Source organism: Odocoileus virginianus, chromosome 24 (genome assembly GCF_023699985.2).
Source record: "Odocoileus virginianus isolate 20LAN1187 ecotype Illinois chromosome 24, Ovbor_1.2, whole genome shotgun sequence".
Classification (NCBI taxonomy): domain Eukaryota; kingdom Metazoa; phylum Chordata; class Mammalia; order Artiodactyla; family Cervidae; genus Odocoileus; species Odocoileus virginianus.
Genome location: NC_069697.1, coordinates 8,268,035 through 8,293,859, shown reverse-complemented (window position 1 = coordinate 8,293,859; position 25,825 = coordinate 8,268,035). Strand labels below are relative to the sequence as shown.

The window sequence follows — 25,825 nt, the reverse complement described above, 5'->3', positions numbered from 1 at the left end:
GTGCCGTAAGTGCCAGTGATCCTGGGTTTGCACATCAGCTTCAGTCTTTCTCTTTGTGTACAATATATGAATCCTGTTGTCTTTCCTGCCGTCCTGCTGTAGGTGTATCTCAGAGTGCCTGCAGAGATATTATTTATTTTTTGTCTCTTACAGAACACACAAAGGCACTGTATTGGTTAAGAATGTGTTCAGTTACAAGGATTAGATGACCACCGTTTCACATTAGGTGTAATGGATAGGGTTTTGTTTTTTGTTTGTGGGTCCCCCCCCAATGGACAAAGCCTGGAGGTAGATAATGCAGGTGTTGATTCAATTTTTTAAACAGTGCTTTTTCATGCAAGCTTTTCCATATGCGCTTCCCATCATCTGAAATTCTTTTTCCTGTATTTGCAGTTCCAAATTAAACTCATTTTTTAAGTTACAAGATCTACAGAGTCTTTTGTTGAAGACTTACTCTTGAAGTGAAAATACTCATAGGTACTACTAAGGTAGAAAAAGGGCTACTATCATTGAGTTATCTGTGCACATACACACACATGTGTACACATCTTCCATTAGATTCTGCATTCTGTGTCTGTGTGGTATATCTTTTATTACCCTCCAAGAAGTGCTTTAAGGTACACAGTCCATTTACTTGAAGATAGAGTGAGAGAGAAAAAATGAACCCTAGCTTTAAGCAAACCCTGTCAGTAGTCAGAGCCTTGAGAAAAGATGTTGACAGGGGTGTGAATGTGGAGATTTGGGTTTTAAGCAGATAATTTAGTTTATAGGAATTAAATGTACCTGTTATTGAAAGGAACACTTTTATTGTGTAGTTTCTGAATGCTCCATATTTCTACTCGCTATCAAATTTATCTCCACGTACTATTAAAACATTTTATTAATATTATATAGAAATAAAATGAAAGCTATTCTTTCTTTCAGTGCTTAGATGAGTATGAAGATGACGAAGCTGGGCAGAAAGAGCGGAAACGAGAAGATGCGATCACACAGCAGAACACAGTACAGAACGAGGCTGTGAGCTTGTTAGATCCAGGAAGTGCTTACCTGCTACAAGTGAGTATTTAGAAATTCTAGAATGTCACTAGCTACTTTAACAATAGTTTTTTTAAGTTACTGTCAGTAATTTTTCCAATTTTATTTTAATTGCATCAGCTCCACTGAAGTACTTTAAATGAATTTAACTATGTATTTTCTTATGTGTAAATATCTTTTGATGTAAGCAGTATTTGGTCCTTAAATCCTGATCAATGAATATTTACTGATTAACCAAGCAGGTTTAAACAGTATCCATTGTGAAAATAACCAGGAAAAGTAATTAGCTTTTTTGCTCTTAAAGAAGTAAGGTTTAGCAGACAGTTCTGTTCTCGGCTGATATTTACTTTAGAATTACATACCAAGTAGAGTTGAATAACAAGTTTCTACTAAGTGAAATGTTTAAACATAATAAAACACAATATGTAGTATTGTGAATTGCCAGATACATCAGTGTTTCTGTGTAATTATAAAATACTTTTCAAAAGAAAATTTAGGTCAGTTTCAAATTAGCGGTTATCTTGGCTTCTTGTGGCACAGAGAATTGGAAGATATTGGCATTGGAGTGCCTCAGTTTAAAGCAGATTGCTCTGCAGAATCATTCCATATAAACTGTCATTTGGGGGAATGATCTGTATATATTTAATCTTAAATTAATTTGATGATATTTTGATATGTTAAACTACCGTGTTGTCTTTTCAGCATTTGATATTTTTAATCCATTTTATTATGATACCACTTTAAAAGGGGTTTCCAAGCAATACATACATCTCCCTGTTTTACTGATGATAAAAGATGAAATATAAGCTTGTCTATTAACTTGCAGGGTTATAATAGAAGGCACTTAGCTGAAAGAGGCAAAATATTTTGAAGTGGTCTGGATATGAATGCAAAATTTCTCTTTCCTCTTCTCTTTGAGGCAGATATTGAGGTGGTGAATCGTAGAGTAACACAGGCTTGTCTGCTCCCCCGTATCACAGTTTCTACTACTAGGAGAAGTAGTACCCTATTGCATTAAACTACTTTATATCCTTTGTGTATCACAACAAAGTTGAAATGAAACCTGTACATATTCCAGGTGAAGAAATAGGCTTAATTTGTTAGGATAGAGACAATATAGCATTTTGATTAAGAATCTAGACCTGGTTCAGTTCTTGGTCATGTCACTTAACATTAGGCAGCAACTTTTGGAAAGAGTGCTGATTTATTTGTGTTGAATGAAGTCCTTACCGTTTTGGAGCTGGGGAGCTTAGTGTTTAGCTTATTCCCAGGTTTAAACCCAGATATGGAGAAGTGTCAACTGATCTGGTCTCTTGCAGTTTAACTTCTTTCCTGTAGCTTTACTAGTCTCTTCCTAGATCTCCCCTTCATTTCTCTCATTTTTATTTATTTCATTAGCAGTTGGGATGTGACTCACTGGTGATCTTGGTTTTAAGTATCTGTTTTTCAGGCTGTGTGCTTAGGATGAAAGAGAAGCAGAGTCTCCCATGGATTGCAGATTGCCACATTGAAGTTGGAATGGGAACAAGAACTCTTCCTGTCTACATAGTTGGCCTCTCTCTGAGTTACTACCTAAACTCATATATTTTGTTACTCTTAAGATAGGATAGATTTTATTTATAATTCCAACTTCAAAAACAATAAACAGAAAGAAAATGTTGGCATTCCAAAAAAATGTGTTATGTATTTATGGCTGCTCTGGGTCTCCATTGCTGCCTGAGGGCTTCTCTCGTGGGGGCAGGTGGAGGCTCCTCTCTGGCTGCGGTGCTCGGGCTTCTCGCTGTGGAGGCTTCTCTTGATGTAGAGCACTGGCCCAGGGCGCTCAGGTCAGTAGTTGTGGTGAATGGACTTGGTTGTCCTGCAGCATGTGGAATCTTCCTGGACCAGGGATTGAACCCATGTCCCCTGTATTGGCAGGCAGATTCTTAACCACTGGACCACCAAGGAAGTCTTCATTGGTTGTTCTAAGGCTTTCTTTTTTTGAACAGATCAGAGAGAAAGACTTTGTCTCTTAGCCTTATCTATGTGGTAGCACAGTGGTAAAGAATCCACCTACAGTGCAGGGGACACGAGAGACACAGGTTCCATCCCTGGGTCGGGAAGATCCCCTGGAGGAGGAAATGGCAACCCGTTCTAGTGTTCTTACCTGGGAAACCCCATGGGCAGAAGAGCCTGGCGGGCTGCAGTCCGTGGGGTCGCCAGGAGTCCGGCAGGACTGGGCACACAGGGCACGTGAGTCTTAGCCATTCAGTGAAACAAGTTGTTTGAAATGAAGAATGAAGTGGGAACATGGATTTGCGGTAACAGTATGCTTTATGAAAGGTTAGAGTATTTTAAGTTTCTGTTTGGCTTTTTTCAAATAATATGGAGTAGTAGTAATAAAATATGAGCCTTTAAAATTTTTTCTTTCATTTTTACGTTTGATGTTACACATTTTAACCACGTTTTTCCCTAGGTAGTCATGCCTAATCCTGTCACTTTTTAAAGTAATATATTAAATCTCTGACTAAATAATACAGGATCAATGGAAAACATGAAAAAAAGAAAATGTGAAAGACAGGAAAGTGCCTTTCTTTATGTATTTTTGTAAACTCTTTATTAAATTTTCAGCATTAGGCTTAATTAATTTAGAAGGAAACATAATGTCACATGCTAAAAAATGCAAAAAGCATAGAAAGGAATAAAATAGTAAAAAGTCCCTCTCAGCTACCTGGTTACCTTCTTTGGAGGCAACTAGTGCTTTCTTTTTCTTGTACATTCTTCTCGAGGTAGTCCAGAAATAAGTTTATGTTTCTCTCTGTGTGTATAATATATATATTCCTAATTTTAGGCACACTCCTGCAGCTTGTTCTTTTCATTTAATATTGTAGAGAGGCTTCTGCGATAGTACATAAAGAACTTCCTTGTTTTCTTTTTTGAAACCACAGAATATTGTTTTATAGATGTAATTTTTCTGACTTGATGGACATTTAGTTGAAACATGTAAGTTTTTGATGCTACAAACAATGTAGTGGTAAAAAACCTTTCAATATATAAGAAACTTACAGTCTTTTTATATGTGTGTATAAATCAGTAGGATAAAACCCTCTAGCACTGGAATTTCTGAGTGAAAAGGAATACATGTTTGTAATTTTGATGACATTGCCAAAATTCTCTTTGTAAGTGTTAGAGCATGAACATTTTTTTCATGTTGTTCAAATCTCTTTATATATTATTTTCACTGGCATAGAATTTTCTTTTTTAATGTGAGTAGTAGTTGACACAAATTTCCCATTAATAGGATTCCTCAGTGGTTAAACATTTTTACTATTATAAGTACTACTGAAATTAACATCTATATAAATTAAACTTTTTGAATTATTTTCTTGGCCAGATTACCAGAGATAAACTTATTGGGTCAAAGGTCGTAATATTTAAAAATTATTTATTAGCTATCCCTCATGACTTGCAGGATCTTAGTTCCCCACCAGGGATCGAACCAGTTCTTCCTGCAGTGGAAGCACAAAATCTTAATTGCTGGACCACCAGTGAAAATGGAAGTTGCTCAGTCGTGTCTGACTCTGCAACACCATGGACTGTAGTCCGTGGAATTCTCCAGGCCAGAACACTGGAGTGGGTAGCCTTTCCCTTCTCCAGGGGATCTTCCCAACCCAGGGATCAAACCCAGGTCTCTTGTTTTGCAGGTGGATTCTTTACCAGCTGAGCCACAAGGGACCACCAGGGAATTCCCCATAAAATGCATGTTTAAGGCTAAAAATTTCTCAACATATTGCCTAAATTACTTATGAAGAAAAGTTTATCAGTATATAATCAAGAGCATTTTGTGAGAGGGCATTTATGAATTTTATTTTACTTCTTTCTTTGATTCATTTATTGATTTTCCTTTTAAAACATTCTCAGCCTAACTGAAAAGTTACAAGTACTGTGTAGAGAATTTTTTTTTACCCTTAAAATGTTTGAGAGTAAGTTGCTAACTTGATGCCTTATTACCCCCAGTACCTCCCTGTGTGTTTTCTACAAAGAAGATCTCCTGCGTAACTGCAACATAGCTCTTCAAAATAGAAAATTAAAATTGACATTGACACATTTTTTTACCATCTAGTTTATTCAGATACCATCAAATTTCACCAGTTGTCCCAATCATATCCTAAATTAGAGCAAAAGGGTCTAGTTCAGAATCACATATTCTGTTTAGTTGCTGTATCTCCTTAGTTTCCTTTAGTTTGATACAGTCTTTCCTTAGCTTTCTTAATCTTAGCACCTTTTAAGGTTCAGTTCAGTCGCTCAGTCATGTCCAACTCTCTGCGACCCCATGAATCGCAGCACGCCAGGCCTCCCTATCCATCACCAACTCCCGGAGCTTACTCAAACTCATGTGCATCGAGTCAGTGATGCCATTCATCCATCTCATCCTCTGTCGTCCCCTTCTCCTCCTGCCCCCAATCCCTCCCAGCATCAGGGTCTTTTCCAATGAGTCAACTCTTCACATCAGGTGGCCAAACTTTTGGAGTTTCAGCTTCAGCATCAGTCCTTCCAATGAATACCCAGGATTAATCTTTAGGATGGACTGGTTGGATCTCCTTGCAGTCCAGGGGACTCTCAAGAGTCTTCTCCAACACCACACAGTTCAAAAGCATCAATTTTTCAGCGCTCAGCTTTCTTCACAGTCCAACTCTCACATCCATACATGACCACTGGAAAAACCATAGCCTTGATTGGATGGACCTTTGTTGGCAAAGTAATGTCTCTGCTTTTTAATATGCTATCTAGGTTGGTCATAACTTTCCTTCCAAGGAGTAAGCGTCTTTTAATTTCATGGCTGCAATCACTAACTGCAGTGATTTTGGAGCCCCCCCAAAATAAAGTCTGACACTGTTTCCACCTCTATTTCCCATGAAGTGATGTGACCAGATGCCATGATCTTAGCTTTCTGAATGTTGAGCTTTAAGCCAACTTTAGTTCCTCTTCACTTTCTGCCATAAGGGTGGTGTCATCTGCATATCTGAGGTTATTGATATTTCTCCAAGCAATCTTGATTCCATCTTGTGCTTCTTCCAGCCCAGCGTTTCTCATGATGTTTTTAAGGTTATGGGTCATTTATTTTTGTCATATGACCTTCAGTTTGGGTTATCTAATATTTACTTCTGATTAGATTCATGCCGTGTGTCTTCAGGAATAGCACAGAATTGACAGTGTTCTTCTCAATGTGTAGCCTGTCAGGTGACACATGATTTTAATTTGTTCCAGTGCTGCTGCTGATCACTTTGGTCATGTGATTAAGGTAGTGTTTGCCAGGCTTCCCTGCTGCTGCTTAATAAGTGTTTTGTGGATAAGTTCTCTGAACCACTGAACCATGTAGATATCTTTGTCTCCATCAAGCTCTCTATTGTCTCTACCCATTTGTCTGTCATCTGTATATCTGTATCAACTCACTACTACCCATTTTATCTGATGGATTTTACCTTGTTATACTCTGTATTGGTTTGATTGCCACAAATTTGGAATCTTAAAACAACACAAATTTATCAATTTACAGTGTTTTTAAGTTGGCAGTCTCATTGGACCAGTAAAATTGTGGACCGATATCAAAGGGTAAAATCAGGACTGCATTCCTTTTTGGATGCTATAGGTGAGAATCCATTTCCTTGCCTCTTCCAGCTCGTACGAGCTACCTGAATTCTTTGTCCATCTTCCTTCTTCAAAGTCAAAATTGTGACTTTTCTGCTTTGCTCTATCTCCCTCTGACTTTCTGCCTCTTTCTTCCACTTTGAGTGACCATTGTGATTACAGTGGGTCCATTAGATAACCCAGTATAATCTCCCTATTTAAGGTCATTGATTAGCAACCTTAATTTCCCTCTGTTATGTAACCTAACATGTTCAAGGTTTTAGAGATTAAGATGTGAACATCTTTGAGGATCATTATTATTTTACCTTGTTGTTCAGTTGCTAAGTCATATCTGACTCCTTGCAGCCCCATCAACTGCAGCACGCCAGGCTTCCTTGTCTCACTATCTCCCTGAGTTTGCTCTACCACACCATCACTGTTTATTTTAATATTCACATTATCCCAGATTTGGCCAGTGGGCACCCCTTTAACCTTTTGTATTGTTTGGTGCATCTCTGTCTTTCTTGGAATACTTCTTTCTTTTCTGGCATAATAAGGTATTGCAGACTCATCTGGAGCTTTCTTACTCCAGCCTTGAAAGCAGCTGTGTCTCTAAGGAGCCCTGATTCCTTTTATTGAAACTGATATTACGAAGCCAAGATCTGGGCTGTATTTGTGTTCATGTTGTTGAGGTGTCACCATTCCTAGTGCCTCTCTATGTACAGACCTACTTTGTGTGTCTGTGTGCACATACATAGGTATACATATCTGTTTGCTGCTTGCTTACCTATCTAGCTAGCTACATCTGTGTAGATATTGAAACTAATTTATACCAGTATGGCCAATTATAATCTAATATCACAAGGCTCAGTCTAGTATTTGTAACGCCTTTTTCTGACATTGGGTAACCTGTTTTCACATTATTCTTAATATGTTTTCTTATTTATTCAGTTCCCCCGCATGTAACCTCTCTCCCATTGTCACTCCTGCACACTGCTGCGCTCCTCACCGCAGGTGGGTTCTGACGCCACACACTGGCTCTACCTCGTGCAGGAACACGCTTCACTTTCTCCAGGCGTGGCCGTTCCCTTGTGAGGCTGCAGAGCGCCCTCTTTACCCTGCTTGAGTTCTGACTCCTCACGGCAGGTCACTGCCCCGGGGGTCCCCTGCTCACCCACTTAGCTGCTGCCGGCCCAGGACAGGCTGCTCTTCCCTCGGGTCTGTCTTTGCCCTCATGCTGGGTTACCCCTCCCTGGGGACGCCTGACCAGCCTGCCTGGGCTTTGACACACCCACACCAGGCTCCCACTCTGTGGACGCTCTTCACCCTGTTCATTTGGGCTGTAGCACATCCCTACAGAGAGCCTCTGCACACCCTACAAGCCTGGGGGTTCTCCATGCCGGGCCACCTCTTCCAGGGAATACCTTCTTTACCCGTCTGGGCGAAACCCCCACTTTGGGCCACCCTGCTCCCTGGATGACTGTCACGCCCTCCCGAGGTTCGGGGCTCTCGGCATCCCTTCCTGGGGCTCCCTTCTGACCTCTGCTCAGGCTCTGGTCTCTCATGCCAGGCCACGTTCCCCTGCTGTGTGTGCATTCTGTTTGGTTTTTTTATTTTCATTTTTAAGTATTTTATCAGTTATACCTTACAGATGCTCCATTCTTCATTCATCTCCAACTTTGTATCTTTAGTATCAGTACATTTTGTATACTAGTATAGGTATTATAATTTAGTCCTGAAAGTCAGTTAACGTGGTATACCATAGTTTTACTGAGGGCTCAAATAAATTTGAATAACTTGAGTGTCATTTTACTATATTCTACTGGGCCTGTATTTGTCTGATCTTACTTCACATTTGCTTTTATATTTGTTCATACTTTACAAGCTGTGGTCTCCCATTGCAGCTCTGAAGACAGTGTTAGTGGGATTTTCTTACTGAGCATTGTAAGCTTGAATGAAGCAGAATGTTTAATTTAAACTTACATAAACCAATTTGCTTTGCCAGCATTTTCTAAGCTCTACATAGATCTTTCTGCTTTCCTTTTGTAATATAAACCATTCCATTGCAAGGAAGATTATTTCAGGAAAAGTATGTTTTAAATCAGTAGTATAATAGACTTTGGAGTTATTGAAGGTCTAATTACATCGTCTTTGAAACTTTAAAGACCAGTATAGTCTTAACATTTGTATTTTTTATAAGCAGTTTCAGTGATAGTGAAAATGTTTTCTTCTCTCCTGCCCCCACGTTTAGATTAAAATTGCCAACTATTTAACAGTTATAGTAATTGTTAAGTTATCACTGTTTGCTCAGAAGTCTTTGTGGTCCTGAAATATAGAGGCTTATAGTTATATTTGTACAGAATTGTGTATTAATACATAGAAGCATCAAGCATTTTCCTCCTCAAAATTGTAAGGGACTGTTACACTGCACTATAGGTGTTGATTGTTTTTTCCTTCTAACATTTCAGTTTTGTCTTTTTGTCAGGGCATAAAGATGGCTTTAAACACCCATCTGTAAATATCAGTTTTGAATACACGTGAGAAGCAGGCTGCCATCCCTCTCAGTCTCTGCTAATACTAGTGTAGTCTGTCTGATTTGAGGAACATTTGGTTGTTAAGCAATGGAATTTGGTTACCAGAGTCACTGTGAAATAACATTTAGCTACAAAATCTATAATCTAATAATAACAGTTTTCAAATCTGGCCAGTAAGCAATAAGCTTAAGAGTGTTGGTCTGCTTTAGAATCTTAACTTGAATATTAGTTATGTAGAAATAGACTTAAATCTGATTGTTTACATATCTTGGACTTGAGCATGGAGTAATTTGGTCCAGGTTATGTCTGAGTTTATAATTTTATCAGTTGTACCAGATGAGTTGTACAGAAAATACTATAAAACTTGAGATATGTTTTAAGTGACTGTGTGCTCAGTCGCTCAGTTATGTCTGACTCTTTGCAATCCCGTGGACCATAGCCCGCCAGGCTCTGCTGCCCATGGAATTTTTCCAGGCAAGAATAATGGAATGGATTGCCCTTTGCTACTCCAGAGGATCTTGCCGACCCAGGGATTGAACCCACACCTCCTGCATTGGCAGGCGGATTCTTTACCACTGTGCCACCTGCAAAGCGCCTTTCAAGTGACTAGTTGTTTTTTAAAAAGCTGTACGAAATGTAAAAAATTAGTAACATACAACTTCTTATTATTAATAGTACAATGGAAATTTGTCTAATACTGACTTTAAGTAATTTATAGGTAGGTCAGTGTAACAGTAGTATCATGCCACTATAGTGTAGTGTTGCTAAAAACATCCTGCATTTCACATTTCTGTACATATTAAAATTCTAATCTAAATGTGTGTTAGTCTCTAGTTCTGCCATGTTAGGGGAAAATGCCTACATGAAGCCTCAGAACTTTTTTATTGCCAGGTTTCCATACCATTACAGCCAGTGTGTCAACTGCACACAAATCCGTAAATGCAGGAGAGGCTCTTACTGTTCAGCAGTTACGCTGATTTCATTGCAGTAAGAAGTAGTCTGGATAATCACGCTGATGTCATTTTTTGAAATATTTCAGTTATAACCAAAAGCAGAGAGGTGTTTATGTTTTGGACTTTACCTTGTTATTAGCATCTTTTCCAATGCATATTTAGATGAACATTCTTTAAGGTCTGTGCCTAAAGTTTTAGTTCATATATAATAAGATTAGGGAATATTATGAAAGAAAACCTTGATAAAATATTAGTTGGAATACTGCTTATAAAACTTAAGGGGAAAAGCTGCAGTTAAAATCATTACTTTGAGTGTGTACACATAACTTTAGTATTTCTTTCTGCTTTATCTAAATAGCCAGGATTAAACATTTTAATCTAGTTATTATGGTTTCAAAAATAGTTTTAAAAAACTAGATTTTGTAAAGTGTATTCTTTGTTGTTATTCACTTAGAGATATCATATTTTTATAAACAGGAGCTCTGTTTTACATGTTTGGTGTTAGAGTACAAAGATCATCCCTCTTATCTTTAGGGTCTCGTAGTTTAATGACAGGTAGATAAGAAACTGTTTAAAGTTGACTTGCTAGGCTTTTGCTACTGTCCCTGCTCTGAGATCAGTTGGTGCCCAGAAGAGGGTAAAATGTCTTTGAACCAGCTGTTGGACCAAGACTTCTCCAGGGGTGATCCTATTAAAGGACCAGGCCCACACACATGGGCACTTCTTGTATCGTATCACCTGGTTACTTTTGACAACTTTTTAATTCCAAGGTGATGCTTTTTCTGTAACTGCAGATTACCAGGAAAGTTATTTCCATAGGTTGTCAATATATATTTATTGCATACTGTTTATACTGAGGTTTTTTGGGGAAAAGGAAATCAAAGAAGAGAGACCCCTGCTACCCCTTTATTGCATTACTTAAAAATGCGATAAAGTCATATTTAAAGAAGTGATGTAGGCTGTTGTGGTGTGTGCTGTGTGTGCTCAGGTCAATGTCCAACTCTGTGACTCCACGGACTGGAGCCCACCAGGCTCCTCTGTCCGTGGAATTTTCCAGGCAAGAATACTGGAGCGGGATCCCGTTTCCTTGTAGGCTGTTGTAATGGGAATTTATTGATTTGGAGAAATTAAGTCAGATTTATTAAAGTTCTGCTCATAAAATTCAGTAAAGATTTTTCCACATCCTAGGTTTTTTAAAAAACCTTCGCTGTCAATTTTAAATTATTAACCTGTTGTAAAGGAGTTTTGCTAATTGTTTTTTATCACTTCCATCATTTAATTCCCACAACAAGCTGGTAAAATAGACATTGTTTTTATTCTTATTTTAGAGATGAAGAAACTGAGACTGATGGAGGTTAAATAACTTACCCACAGTTTCACAGCTGCTGGGCGGCCTGTCTGGTTGGAACTTGAATCTGAATCCTACTCATAACTGTGTGGTTTTCTGTCTTGTTTTCCCACACTGACACATTCTTCACTGTGCCATGTAGCATTTGCTATTTTAGGCTGGGATCTGATCATCTCAGGGGCTTCCCTCGTGGCTCACATGGTCAAGAACCTGCCTGCAATGCAGGAAATCTGGGTTTGATCCCAGTGTCTGGAAGATGCCCTGGAGAAGGGAATGCCTACCCATTCCAGTATTCTTGCCTGAAAAATTCCATGGACAGAGGAATCTGGCTGACTGCAGTCCATCGAGTTGCAGAATCAAAGACTTACTTATTTAAAAATTAAAAAATTATAGGAGTATAGTTGATTTGTAATCTGTTAATTAAGACTTATCATTTAATTTTGACTGTGTTAGTTGCTCAGTCGTGTCCAACTCTTTGCTACCCCATGGACTATAGTCCGCCAGGCTCCTCCATCAGTGGGATTTTCCAGGCAAGAATACTGGAGTGGCTTGCCATTTCCTTCTCCAGGGGATGTTCCTGACCCAGGGATTAAACTTGGGTCTCCTGCATTGCAGGCAGACTCTACTTTACTATCTCAGCCACCAAGGGAGCCCTCATTTTGACTATGTTATTAAAATGAAACTGCAGAAGGCAAAACAGAAATGATTGCCCTGTTGGTTGCAAGGCAACATAGTTTCCCATTTCCCTGGTGGCTCAGTGGTAGAGAATCCACGTGCTAAGCAGGGGATGCAGGTTTGATCCCTGGGTGGGGACGATTCCTTGGAGGAGGAAATGGCAACCCACTCTAGTATGCTTGGCTGGGAAATCCCGTGGACAGAGGAGCCTGGTGGGCTACAGTCCATGGGGTTGTGAAAGAGTCAGACATGACTTAGTGACTAAATAGCAACAACAACAATAGCTTTCTCACCCCAATGCTTAATATTAACTTATAGCTATCTTTTTGGGGGGAGGTCTAGCTTAAAATCAGCATAAAAAATATTTTGTCACCTTTTATTTTTAGCTATTTTAAAAAATAAGCATTAATCATTATATGTCTGTGGTGAGTTGTACTTTTTTTTTTTTTTTTTAACTGAGAGCACATCCGTGGCTGATTCATGTCAAGGTATGGCAAAAAGCACTACAATATTGTGAAGTAATCAGCCTCCAACTAATAAAAAATAAATGAAAAAAAAGATAAATGGAGAGCATAGAAAACACTCGAAGGGGGAATAGGTTGTGTTTTTTAATGCTCGACTTCCAAAAAGGTTTAGATTGATTGATGAATGATAACCGTTTAAAAATTTTTTCTAAGCTTTTAAAATGCTTCCAAATTAAAGATATGATTTTTAAGCAGTGATTGGTTTTGTCTGAAAAATCAAATGTAGAATATTGTTTAGTTTGATCAGCAATGTGAATTTTTAAAAGTAATGGTAATTGTTGCAATATTCTCTATCAGTTGTTTTATATAACCTGGAATTGTGCGTGCTTTTACACATACCCAAACTGATATGTTGTTATTTTTATTTTACAGGAGCCCTCTAGAACAGTTTCAGGCAGATACAAAAGGTAAGAATCCTTAAGTTATGACTAAGAACCTATTGTAGACATAAGTGTAATGTCAGAAACCTTAATTGTCCTCTTAAAAAGAAATGACATTGTAGGTAGACCACAACTTATTCTCACATACTCTGCAGTCTTTGAAAACCACACACAGCATGGATTTGTGAAGGTTTGGTGAACCTAGCAAAAGAAAACTTAGTCATTTTCATTTGTGTATTTAAACACTGAAAAGAAATGCCATAACAAAATGCCATAGACAGGATGGCTAAAATAGAAATTTATTTTCTCACAGTTCTGGAGGCTATAAAATCCAAAATCAGTCAGAGTGCCAGCATGGTCTGGTTCTGATGAGGGTTTTCTTCCTGACTCTCAGAGAACTGCCTACTCACTGTATCCTCACGTGATGGAGAGAGAGTGGGTAATTTGGTCAGATTCTGTGGGTGAAGGCCCTCTTGCCAGTTGCAGACTAACATAACAGCTTGTCACCGTGTCCTCACATAGTGGAAGGGGCTAGAGAGCTCTGTGGCATTACTGTGCTTAGAAAAGTGCATAAGGACTCAAACTTTGTGACCTAGGCCCCTTCCAGAGTCTCACCACCTAGTACCCTTACATTGGACATTAGGATTTCAGCATAAGAATTTGGAGGGACACAAGCATTCAAACCATAGCAAGTCCATAGCACCACCTATTCACAATTGAATAATGCTTTTTACGAGAATTTATGTTTGAGTGTATGTGCTCATGTATAGGAGGAAGACCAGAATTATGAGAACTTGTTTAACAGAGACGCCTGAAGTAGTAGCGTCCTTCTCTGTTGAAGCCATAAAGTTGCAAAAGATGTGGTCATCATGCTTGTGCTAATAATTATAGAATAATGATAAATCTCATCAAGTCTTATATATAATGTCCAGGGTGCTTTACAGAGAACTCATTCAATTCTTGCAGTTATCGTATAAAGAAGGTACTGTTGGTAAAATATTTACTTTTACTTTGTAGGTGAGGGAAATGAGATAAAGAGGTAGAATCATTTCACTGTGGTTACAAAACTAGTCAGTATGAGCCCAGATTTGAACTCAGGCAACCTGACTCCAGAACCCACATGCCTGTGCGAGACAATCTACCTAGATTTATATGTGTAAAACCTCTGTTTTCCTCTGTTTGATGTTAAGTTTAAAATATATGGTTAAAAGTTGTAATTGTTACAGTGTATATAAATGAAATATTAAGAAGAGCTGTAATTTTATTACTAAGTTATTTAATAGAAAAGATTTAAATATTTAGTGATAAAACAATGTTTAAGAAGGCTAAGCTAATCAACAACTGAGTAAGTAAATCTGATATATTTGTCACTGCTACTGCTTTTATTTTAATTTCTGAGTAATTTTGATATAGGTATAATGAAACCTGTAGTTCCTTTAAACTTCTAACATGTAAGCATTGTTTGGAAACTTTTACTTAGCATGACTAGTTTAAACTGGAAAGAATCTTTTTTTGTTTGCTAACAAGCATTGCCAATCAAAAAGCTTTGATTTGGCCTGTTTGCAGGCCACGTTCTCAAACCAAAATATTTTTATCAAGTTTTTGTTTCGGGAAATAAAAATGAACTTCACTAACTTAGCATTTGTTGTATCATTCATACACATTTAGTTCTTAAGTAGTACACTTTAAATTATAATTGGCACTTTTCAGATTTGCATTCTTTAGTTAGAGTCATTAGGGGAATAATTTCCTTACAAATCTTCATCAAAAGCTTTATTTACCATTTATCATTTATCTACCATTTATCATTGTGTTAAATCAGGAAGACAATTGATTTCACATGGTGTATGTTTTTATTTTTAAGCTTTTTAGACCATTATTTTACTTGTGACCTGTTCGTACACTTGTTGCTTCTTTTATTTTCATAGCCTAGAACATGTGGTTTGTTACTTTTCAACTCTCAAAGGTTTAGCCATGTTTAATACTACTAAAAAAACAAACATTTTTTAAAGTTACTAATCATTATTCACAAACTCATTGCAACTCAGACATAAGATAAACAAAATCTAGATCTGAACTTATCAGTGCCTTATCTAGAGGAATTTGTTGTATTGTATATCAACAGTTCATTACATTCATTAATCTGTCAAGTTGCAACAAAGACTGAAGAATGTATATTTCTTAGGATGTCTGCTGATTAATGGGGATAAAAAAAGGAGGAATGGGCTAAAGGATAGATATTTGGCATTATATGTTAGAAAATATTTTCAGTTAACCAAATAACTTATACATATGGCTAGACAAACTTAAAAAGTCATTAGAGGATATAAGCCATCCACAAGACCAGTTGGTGTGTTCTTATAAATTATGAATTAAATATTTTTTCTTACAGATATCAAGGATGCATTGAATTTATTAAGCAGTGACTCTAGTTATGCCCTATTTTATTGAGTCAATTCGTTTACCTAGAACATCTCTTAAATATTCACTGAACTCCTTTTTATAAAACATGTTTAAATGGGGCTTCCCTGGTGGTCTAGTGGTTAAGGCTTTGCGCTCCCAGTGCAGCTTTGATCCCTGATCAGGGAACTAGATCCCACATGCCACTGCTAAGAGTTTGTATGCTGCAGCTAAAGATTCCGCATGCCACAGCAGAGATTGAAGATCCCTGTGTGCTGCAAGTAAGACCTGACACAGCCAAAGAAATATTTTTTTTTTTTTTTAAAACAGCTATGTTTCAATAACTTTGGAAAATTATTTGGAGGTGGGGGTCATAAAGCTTCTGAAACTTAAGGTTTAGGAAGGGTGGACCAGTGGTCATGTGTTTATGGGGTTTTTTTCCTCCCCAGTGTGTGTAATTTTCGTAATAGAATGTTTACTTGGTTAAGTTTATAGTGATCTCTTTAAGATAATTTACTGTATTTAACATATCAGAAAAGAACATATATGATAGCCCCTAATGGAAAAACTTAAATTTATAACAATGAGATAGCGTATATGCTGTAATATATTAATGTAAAGTTACAATACGGACATTAAACTGATGTAGAAAATGTTACCTATAAGAATTAATAATTATAGGAAAATTATTACCTATTTATATTAAACGAGCAGAGGGAGAGCATATAACAAAGGGTATGATAATAAAACAGTGTCTCTTATATAAAGTGTTCTAAACTTGAACTCTATTGACAATCTGCTAAATTTCTGTGTAAAAGAATATCATGCTTATTTGGGAGAAGAGCTATATTTTTCATCAGATTTTCAAAGGGATCTGCAATCCAAAAAGGTTATGAACTACTAATATTGATATATTGTGGAATTGTGGCTCAGCTGGTAAAGAATTCACCTGCAATACGGGAGACCTGGGTTTGATCCCTGGGTTGGGAAGATCCTCTGGAGAAGGGAAAGGCTCCCCACTCTGGTAATCTGACCTGGAGAATTCATGGACTGTGTAGTTCATGGGGTCGCAAAGAGTTGGACACGACAGAGCGACTTTCACTTTGACTTTCATAACATCTGTTGTCTGTGGGTTATTGGGGTTACTGGAGAGATTGATCATACTATCTGTTTCCCACAGTGAATATGTATCATAATTTTAATAGAGTCTGAGAAATAATTTATTTTTTTATTTTTTTTTAATTTATTTTTTTTTCCATTTTTATTAGTTGGAGGCTAATTACTTTACATCATTGCAGTGGTTTTTGTCATACATTGAAATGAATTAGCCATGGATTTACATGTATTCCCCATCCCAGTCCCCCCTCCCACCTCCCTCTCCACCCGATCCCTCTGGGTCTTCCCAGTGCACCAGGCCCGAGCACTTGTCTCATGTACCCAACCTGGGCTGGTTATCTGTTTCACCCTAGATAATATACATGTTTCAATGCTGTTCTTTTGAAACATCCCACCCTCGCCTTCTCCCAGATACAGAGCGATACAGAGCGAAGTAAGCCAGAAAGATAAAGACCATTACAGTATACTAACACATATATATGGACTTTAGAAAGATGATAACGATAACCCTATATGCAAAACAGAAAAAGAGACTCAGATGTATCCATTACTTTTGAGCACTTTCTAAAAAGAGGATTTTACTCATGAGTCTTGTATTACGTCTAATTGCAAAACTTTAAAATAATCTCATGGTGCTGCCAGTCTTGTCCTCATGGTAGTTTTAGAATAACAGTGTTTTATCTCCCAACACAACACCTTCTGCTCTTCCCACAGAAGATATGAAAATTCCCAGAGGGGGAATATTTTCAGTAAATGGTGGTGTTTGTCCTTGATAATACTGTTTATTCTTTTTCCTTTTCTGAACATTTTGGTTAATAACTTTGTACTAAGGGCAGAGGAGGATTCTTTTTGGAGTTGTATTAGTTAGAGATTTGTGTTAACATTCCTGAGTAGATCGTTGTAATCTTGTTGGAGTTAATAAAGCAACCTTTTATTCTGGGTATTGTGCACTATACATATCTAGCCCTGAAAATTGGTTAAAACATTTCTGTTTTTAAAATAAACAGAGCTAAATTTGGCAATAAGAGCTAGTAGCACAGTTAATTCACAATTATGACAAGTATTCTTTACAAACATAATACATAGTGGGGATAAATCACTGATTTTTTTTCAGTAATATTCCTTGGTTTGAATTTGTATATGATCATTTGTCTAAAGCCTAATATGAAGGATTTTTTAAAGTATTAATAGGTTAAACTTTTTGAAATCTTATTTTAAGCTTGTATGTACATCAAGCAAATATAGACATACTAAGGTATATCCACATGTTTTGGTTTTTATTTGTAGTTGTCAGCATTGTGGTTTTTATTTGAATAATCATGTGGTTGATGCAGGTGAGTGGACTTTTTTTAAGTGAAAAGAGGACTTTAAAATGATTCCAGTTCTCTTTTATATATGCTGCAACTTAGATGATACCTTACTATTGATTTTCTTTCTACCCCTCTGCTGGTATTTCCCAGTTTTATTTGTAGTTCTTCCTTTCCTGTACTTACTCTTTATGTGTTGGTGTTACTCAGCACTTTGTCTTACTCTTTTTGTTCTGTTTATTTGTACTAGAAAATTTTTTTCACTCTGATGACTTCAGTTATTGTATATACCTGTGCTGATTCCAAATCATTAGCTCCATTCCTATATAATCAACAACTTTTAAATATCTGTTTTTAGATATCTTCAGTTCAGTTCAGTTCAGTTGCTCAGTCGTGTACGACTCTTTGCAACCCCGTGAATCACAGCACGCCAGGCCTCCCTGTCCATCACCAACTCCCGGAGTGCACCCAAACCCATGTCCATCGAGTCAGTGATGCCATCCAGCCATCTCATCCTCTGTCGTCCCCTTCTCCTCCTGCCCCCAATCCTTCCCAGCATCAGGGTCTTTTCCAATGAGTCAACTCTTAGCATGAGGTGGCCAAAGTATTGGAGTTTCAGCTTCAGCATCAATCCTTCCAATGAACACCCAGGACTGATCTCCTTTAGGATGGACTGGTTGGATCTGTTAGAAGCATCTTAAACTCAGCAAGTTCAAAAGCAAACTTGGTGAAGCTTAGATTTCAGTAGTTGGTATCAAAATCCATTCTTACTCTAGTCAGAAATCTGGACATTGCTGTGACCCTTCTTTTTTCTTTTTCCCTTCACTACCTCACTTCCATTCAATCATTTACAAAAACTTGTTGAATTTACTTACTGTATAGCTCTAGTGCCTACCCACCAATCTAGGATACCTTCATCTCTTACATAGATGATTACAATACGTTACACACTGGTCTTCCTGCCTTCAGTTTTGCTTATTTCCAGTCCACTTTGTTAAAATGACTCAACTTTCCCTGCTTTCATGACTTCCTGTGACCTTTAAATGAGTCTAAGCTAGTTTCCAAGGCAGGGTGATACTCAAGATAATGCTGGCTGCAGGAGGAAAATATTAGATCTTCTATTTGTATTTACCTTTTAATCTAAAAGACACTAAGACATTTACACTCATCTCTTGATATGTGGAGTTTTGGGTCCAGGACCACCAAGGATACCAAAATCTGTGGATGCTCAAGTCCCTTATGTAAAATAATGTATTTGTGTATAATCTATGCACATCTTCCTGTATACTTTAAGTCTCTAGAATGCTTACAGTACCTAATACAATGTAAGTGCTATATGAATATAAGTTTTGCATTTTGGAAATTTCTGGAATTCCCTTACTCTGAATATTTTCCGTGTGGATTGGTTCAGTTTGTAGATATAGAACCCACAGATTCATAGGACCCAATGATGCTTGGTAACTCACATGTGCTAGTTACTAACTTGTTATTCCCTTGTTCTATGTATCAGATGATTATTTGACACTGGAAGTGTCCTGAAGAAAGTGTATTCTGTTTGATTACCTTGTAAATCTTATATAATACTGTAATTTGAATGGTTAAATGGATTTACAATTTATTATGTAGTTTAATACTCATAAAATCAGTAAGTCTGGTGGGGGGAAACTTAAGGAGAATATCAAACCAAGTATATAAATGCAAACGTGATCATGTGGGGTTTTTTGTTGGCAAGATACATAAAATCAGATCTGTTTTTACAAATTAGAAAAAATTATTTTGATGCTTTGGATTTTTAAGTGAAAAATTTAAAAACTGTGAGGCATCTCTTTCTGTTATAGCCATTAAAAATCAAATATGCATGCTCATCTTAGAACTGCATCTTTGAATCTTTATATTTCATGAAAAGTTAAAATAAGTTCCTCAGAAGAAGATGCATCTTCAAATTATACTTTCATTAAAAACATTATAGTCAATTTTTGTGCAAACAAAGAAAACTTAAACCATAGTTAAAATGTACACTTAAAATTCTTTTCATCCTTTATGTTCTATTTTTTTGTGATACAGATAATAATATTTTAATAATATCATATTCTATTTTTTTTCCATTTATTTTTATTAGTTGGAGGCTAATTACTTTACATCATTGCAGTGGTTTTTGTCATACATTGAAATGAATTAGCCATGGATTTACATGTATTCCCCATCCCAGTCCCCCCTCCCACCTCCCTCTCCACCCGATCCCTCTGGGTCTTCCCAGTGCACCAGGCTCGAGCACTTGTCTCATGCACCCAACCTGGGCTGGTGATCTGTTTCACCCTAGATAGTATACATGTTTCAATGCTGTTCTCTTGAAACATCCCACCCTCGCCTTCTCCCAGAGTCCACAAGTCTGTTCTATACATCTGAGTCTCTTTTTCTGTTTTGCATATAGGGTTATCGTTGCCATCTTTCTAAATTCCATAATATCATATTCTAAATCATAGCATTTAATTTACATATACATTTGTATAATAAATTATATATGAATATATTATATATAATCACATATAATATTATAAATCATATTGTAAAATAGTAGATAATATACATACCAGTGTGTACATAGTGACTAAATTTAGAAAGCATTAGTTGAAATTCTTCTTAAAATAGTTTTCAGTCTCCTGCTTGCTTTTCCAGTGTCATATCTTATCATTCCTATGTTTACATTTTATGCTTTAGCCGTATTGGATTTTTCTGTTTCTCAGTAGACCACATACTCTTTCATATTTGCACATTCTTATTCCTCTTTTAAGTCTGAGTTTAAACATTCTTTTAATGCTGCTCAAAGTGTGGTCCTTGAACTGTTTGTTTCTAACCCATGACAAAGTAAGAATAAAACATAAAAGTAAATATTTAGAAGCCTGAATTTCATTTTTACATTGTCATCATCACACCCAAGTGCATGATAAGTGGACTCTTTTATGAACAGGATATCCACTTAATTCAAGTACTGTGGTACATATGTGTGTGTTTTTTTAACCTTTGCTCTAACCTTTTAGAGCAAAATTGAGGAAAAGGTACACAGATTTCCCATATATACCTATCCTCACACATGGATAGCCTCCCTCATTAATGTTCCTACAGGGAGGCACGTTTGTTACAGTTGATGAACTTACACTGACACATCATAACCAAAGTCCCTAGTTTATATGGTTCACTCTTGGTGGTGTACCTTCTGTAAATTTGGACAAATATATAATGACGTGTCTCTGTCACTGTGTAAAATGATACTATGGTATCTTTTTATGCTCCATAGTTGTGCCTTTGCCACAGAGTGATATAACTGAAACTAAACAGTATATAGCCTTCTCAGCTTGGCTTCTTTCACTCAGCAATGTACAATTTAAATTTCCTCTGTATCGTTTCATGGTTTAATAGCTTATTTCTTTTTATGTGCTGAATAATATTCTGTTTTCTGGATATACCACAGTTTATCCATTTACGTAGGAAAGGGCAATGTGATTGCTCTCAAGTTTGGCAGTTATGAATAAAGCTATGTAAACATCCATGTGTAGGTTTTTGTGTAGACATACGTTTTCAGCTCTTTTAGATTAATACCAAGGAGCATGAGCCATGGTTTTTTTTTTTTTTTTTCTTAGTTTTGTAAGAAACCACCAAACTGTCTCAGAAGCGGCTGTGCCAGTTTACATTCCTGCCAGCAGGAATAAGGGTCAGTGTTGCTCTGCATCCTCACCAGTGCTGATCCTGGTTTTAGCCACTTTAATGTGTGTGTAGCAGTATCTGATCTTAATTTGCATTTCCCTGATAACAGATGATATGGAACATCTTCTCATATGCTTATTTGCCATCTGTATATCTTATTTTCTGAGGTGTCTATTAAGTTTTTTGGTTCATTTTTCAGTCTTATGGTTTGTTATTGTTAAATTGTAGAATTCTGTGTATGTTTTGGATAATAGTTCTTTATCAGATATAAATATTTTCCAGGCTGGCGTGTCTTGTTCTTTTAGCATTGTCTTTCACAGAGCAGAGATTTTTAAAATTTTAATGAAGTTCAGCCATCAGTCATGGCTTCCTAGGTGGCTCAGTGGTAGAGAATCTGCCTGCAGTGCAGGAGACGCAGCTTCGATCCCTGGGTCAGGAAGGTCTCCTGGAGAGGAAAAGGCAGACCACTCCAGTACACTTGCCTTGGAAATCCAGTGGATGGAGGGTCCTGATGGGCTGCAGTCCGAGGGGTTGCAGAAGTCACTTGGTGACTAAACAGCAGCAACTATCAACTATTTTTCATGGATTGTGCCTTTGATGTTTTACCTGAGAAGTCATCAGCATACCCAGAGTCTTCTACATTTTCTCTCTGTGTTAGTTGTCTTCTATGAGATTACGTATTAGCAGTTTTGCATTTTTCATTTAGGTCTTGATCCGTTTTGAATTAACTTTTGTTACGGGTGTAAGTTCTTTGTTTCATTTTTCATTGCATGCACATGTCCAGTTGTTTTCCATCTGTTGAAAAGACAGTTTTGCTCCATTATATTGCCTGTACTCCTTGTCAGAGTTGTGGGTTATTGTGGGTTATTTATGTGAGTCTCTTTCTACTTCTGTTGCTGTTCCATTGCTCTGCTTGTCCGTTCTTTTACCAGTACTGCACTGTCTTGTTAATGTGGCTTTAAACTAAGCCTTGAAGTTGGGTGGTGTTAGCCCTCCAACTTTGTTAATTAATATTGTTGCCTGTTCTGGATCTGGCCTCTCCATGTGAACTGTAGAATTAGTTTGTCAGTAGCCACAAAATAGCTTGTTAGGATTTTGATTGGGCTTGCATTGAGCCGAGAGATCAGTGGGAAATCAAAGTTGGGAAGAAGTGGCATGTTACCAACATTGACTCTTCCTGTCCACTAACTGGTTTCTCCATTTACCTAGTTCTTCTTTGATATCTTTCATCAGTTTTTGTTGTTTTCCTCATATATATGTTATACATTTTGTTAGATTTGTACATAAGTATCTCATTTTGTAGAGAGCTAATGTAAATGTATTGTTTTAAATTTCAAATCTCACTTGTTCATTGCTACTCTGTAGGAAACCTATTGACTTTTGTGTATTACGCTTATATCTTGCAGCCTTGCTATGATTACTTATTAGTTTCAGGAATTTTTTTGTGTTGGTCCTTTCAAATTTTCTCCATAGATGATCTGTGAACAAAGGAAGTTTTATTTCTTCCTTCCCAGTCTGTATACCTTTTATTTCCTTTTCTTGTCTGGTTGTATTACCTAGACTTCCAGTAAGATACTGAAAAGGAGTTGGTAAAAGGGGGACATTCTTGCCTTGTTCTTGATCTTAGCAGGAAAGCTTTGAATGTCTCACCACTAGGTATGATGTAGGTTTTTTGTGTTTTGGGGTTTTTTGGTAGATATTCTTTATCAGGTTTAGGAAATTCCACTCTGTGCTTAGTTTGTACAGTTTGTTTTTTTTTTTTAATCATATATAGATGTTAGATTTTGTCAAATGCTTTTTCTGTGTCTGTGTTACATGTGATCCTTCTCTAGCCTGTTACTGAAATAGATTACATAATTGTGTGTGTGTGTGTGTGTGTGTGTGTTTTTAAACAGAACCTGCCTTGAATAAATTCCATTTGATTTTTGGTGTATAATTTTTTCTATACATTCTCAAACTCAATGTGTGAATATTTTGTTGAGGATTTTTGCATCAATGTTCATGAGAGATCTTAATCTTTAGTTTTTAGTTTTCTTATGATATCTGTCTGATTTTGGTATTAGAGTAATGCTGGCCTCATAAATTAAGATGTATTCCTTCTATTTTTACTTCTGAAAGGGATTTTACCAATTCATATAATTTCTTCCTTAGATTTTGGATGGGTTCACTGTGGCCTGGTACTTTCTGTTTGCAAAGTTATTAATTATTGATTCAATTTCTTTAATACATACCAGCCTATTGAGATTATTTGTTTTTTTTTTTGTGAATTTTGGCAGATTGTAGCTTCCAAGCAATTGATCTGTTTCATCTATGTTATCAAATTTGTGGTCAGAGTATTCCTTTATTATTATTTTAATGTCCATGCAATCTTCAGTAATATGCCCTCTTTCATTTCTGATGTTAGTAGTCTGTGTCCTCTCTTTTTCTTAGCTTGGCTAGATGCCTATTGGTTTTGTTGATATTTTTAAAGAAATAGCTTTTGGTTCATTGATTATTCTGTATTGGTTTATTGTTTTCAGTTTCATTAATTTCTTCTCTAGTTCTTGTTATTCTTTTATTCTGCTTATTTTGGATTTAATATGCTCTTTCTTTCCCAGTTTCCTAAGGTAGGAACTTAAGAGTATTGATTTTAGATCTGTCTTTTCTAATACATGCATTCAGTGGACACATTTCTGTAACCACTACTTTCACTGCATTCCACAGATGATAAGTGTAAGTTTTTTTTTTTGTTTGTTTTGTTCAAAATACTTTAAAATTTCTCTTGAGATTTCTTTGATGCATGTGTTATTTAGAAATGCATTGTTTAATGTCCATGTTATTCAGGAGTTTTCTAGTTATGTTTCTGTTATTAGGTCTAGTCTAATTCTATTGTGGTCTAAGACCAGGCACAATATGATTTCTATTCTTTTAAATTTGTGACGGTGGGTTTTATGACCCAGAATTTGGCTTATCTTGGTCATCTTGCAAGCTAGAAAAGAATGTATATTCTGCTATGCCTGTGTTAGTTTTATGTTAGTCATTTGTAAACCAAAATGTGTAAGAATTGAAGAAGATGTGAAGATATATTTACCTTAGAAATTTTGTGTTACATTTAATCAGACATATTCTTGTTCCATAAATAATTAAGAAGTAAACATAAAATAAGCGAGTAAAAGCTAAAAATCTTTTTTATTCTTTTCAACTTCTGCTTTTGTTAGTATTATCTAAATCTAGGAAGTAAATTTTACATTCTTTATTTTTAATCTTAATTTACTTATGATGAAACAAACTTTACTAGACTTTTTAATAGAAAAGATATATCTTTTTTTGAATGTGACAGAAGTGGCAAACCAAATTATGATGATGATGAAAGTAATTTCAAAGAGATACAGACCAAAAGAGTTTGTACTTGTTTTGTTGGGAGGTATTATCCCTCCTATAGTGAGTTCAGTTTTTAGCCATTATTGATAGGGAGGTGCTAAAACCACAGTGGGGTTATTTGCAGCGATGTACTGGCTGCTAAAACAATAAAACCACCAACTTTAAGTGGCATTTATATGCACGGCATTATATTCACAACCACAAATGGCTTATTTGAAAGAAAGACTGTCACTTTTAAGAACCTGACAGCAGCAGATCATCAGGATTTCATTAGTGTTTTGTGAGTTTCTTTTCCAGTCTGACTTCAGGTTGCTGACATTAAAAAACTAGGTATGACAAGTGAAAGATGTTTGCCAAAAGGTGTTGGATGAGTCTGTAGCAAAGTAGATAGTTAATGTAATGCGCCCCAGCTATGCCCATAATTTGTTATATTTAGGGACAGTTTAGGGATACAGTTGTTACAATATGATCAGTACCTTGATTTAACAGTAATGTGAAGAAAGAAGTTACTTTTCACCTTCTTTGCTGACAAACACAGCTTGCTCTGAGGTATATAAAACTTTGAAGGGTCAAAGATGAGGTTTGCAGGAGTATGTTCTGATTATATAGAGACAGTGACAGGGAAGAAGTGCTGCAAACTTGTGCCCGAGTGTAAATCAGTGTCTGCTTCTTTCATTGACAGAGTCTTGTTAGGCCAGGTGAACTAAACAGTGTGCTTTAGATCAACGAAATTAACAGTCACTATAAGTGTGAACTACTTAAATGCTAATATATTAAATTTGAGGTTTAAAGAAAATTAAAAGATATTAACTGTTACCTTATGCTGACATATACAGTAATTTTTAAAGGGAAACATTCTGACAAAAATGTTTGACTTTTGGGAT

At 36.6% G+C, this 25,825-nt stretch overlaps 1 protein-coding gene across 1 annotated transcript in view; it reads left to right on the top strand.

The window, feature by feature from the left end:
• PAWR (pro-apoptotic WT1 regulator) overlaps positions 1-25,825 on the top strand; it is a 117,592-nt gene that overhangs the window by 76,379 nt on the left and 15,388 nt on the right. Inside the window, exons 3-4 of the mRNA XM_070454250.1 lie at positions 925-1,056; positions 13,049-13,083. Coding sequence (XP_070310351.1) covers positions 925-1,056; positions 13,049-13,083 — 167 coding nt within the window. The remainder of the gene's footprint in view (positions 1-924; positions 1,057-13,048; positions 13,084-25,825) is intronic.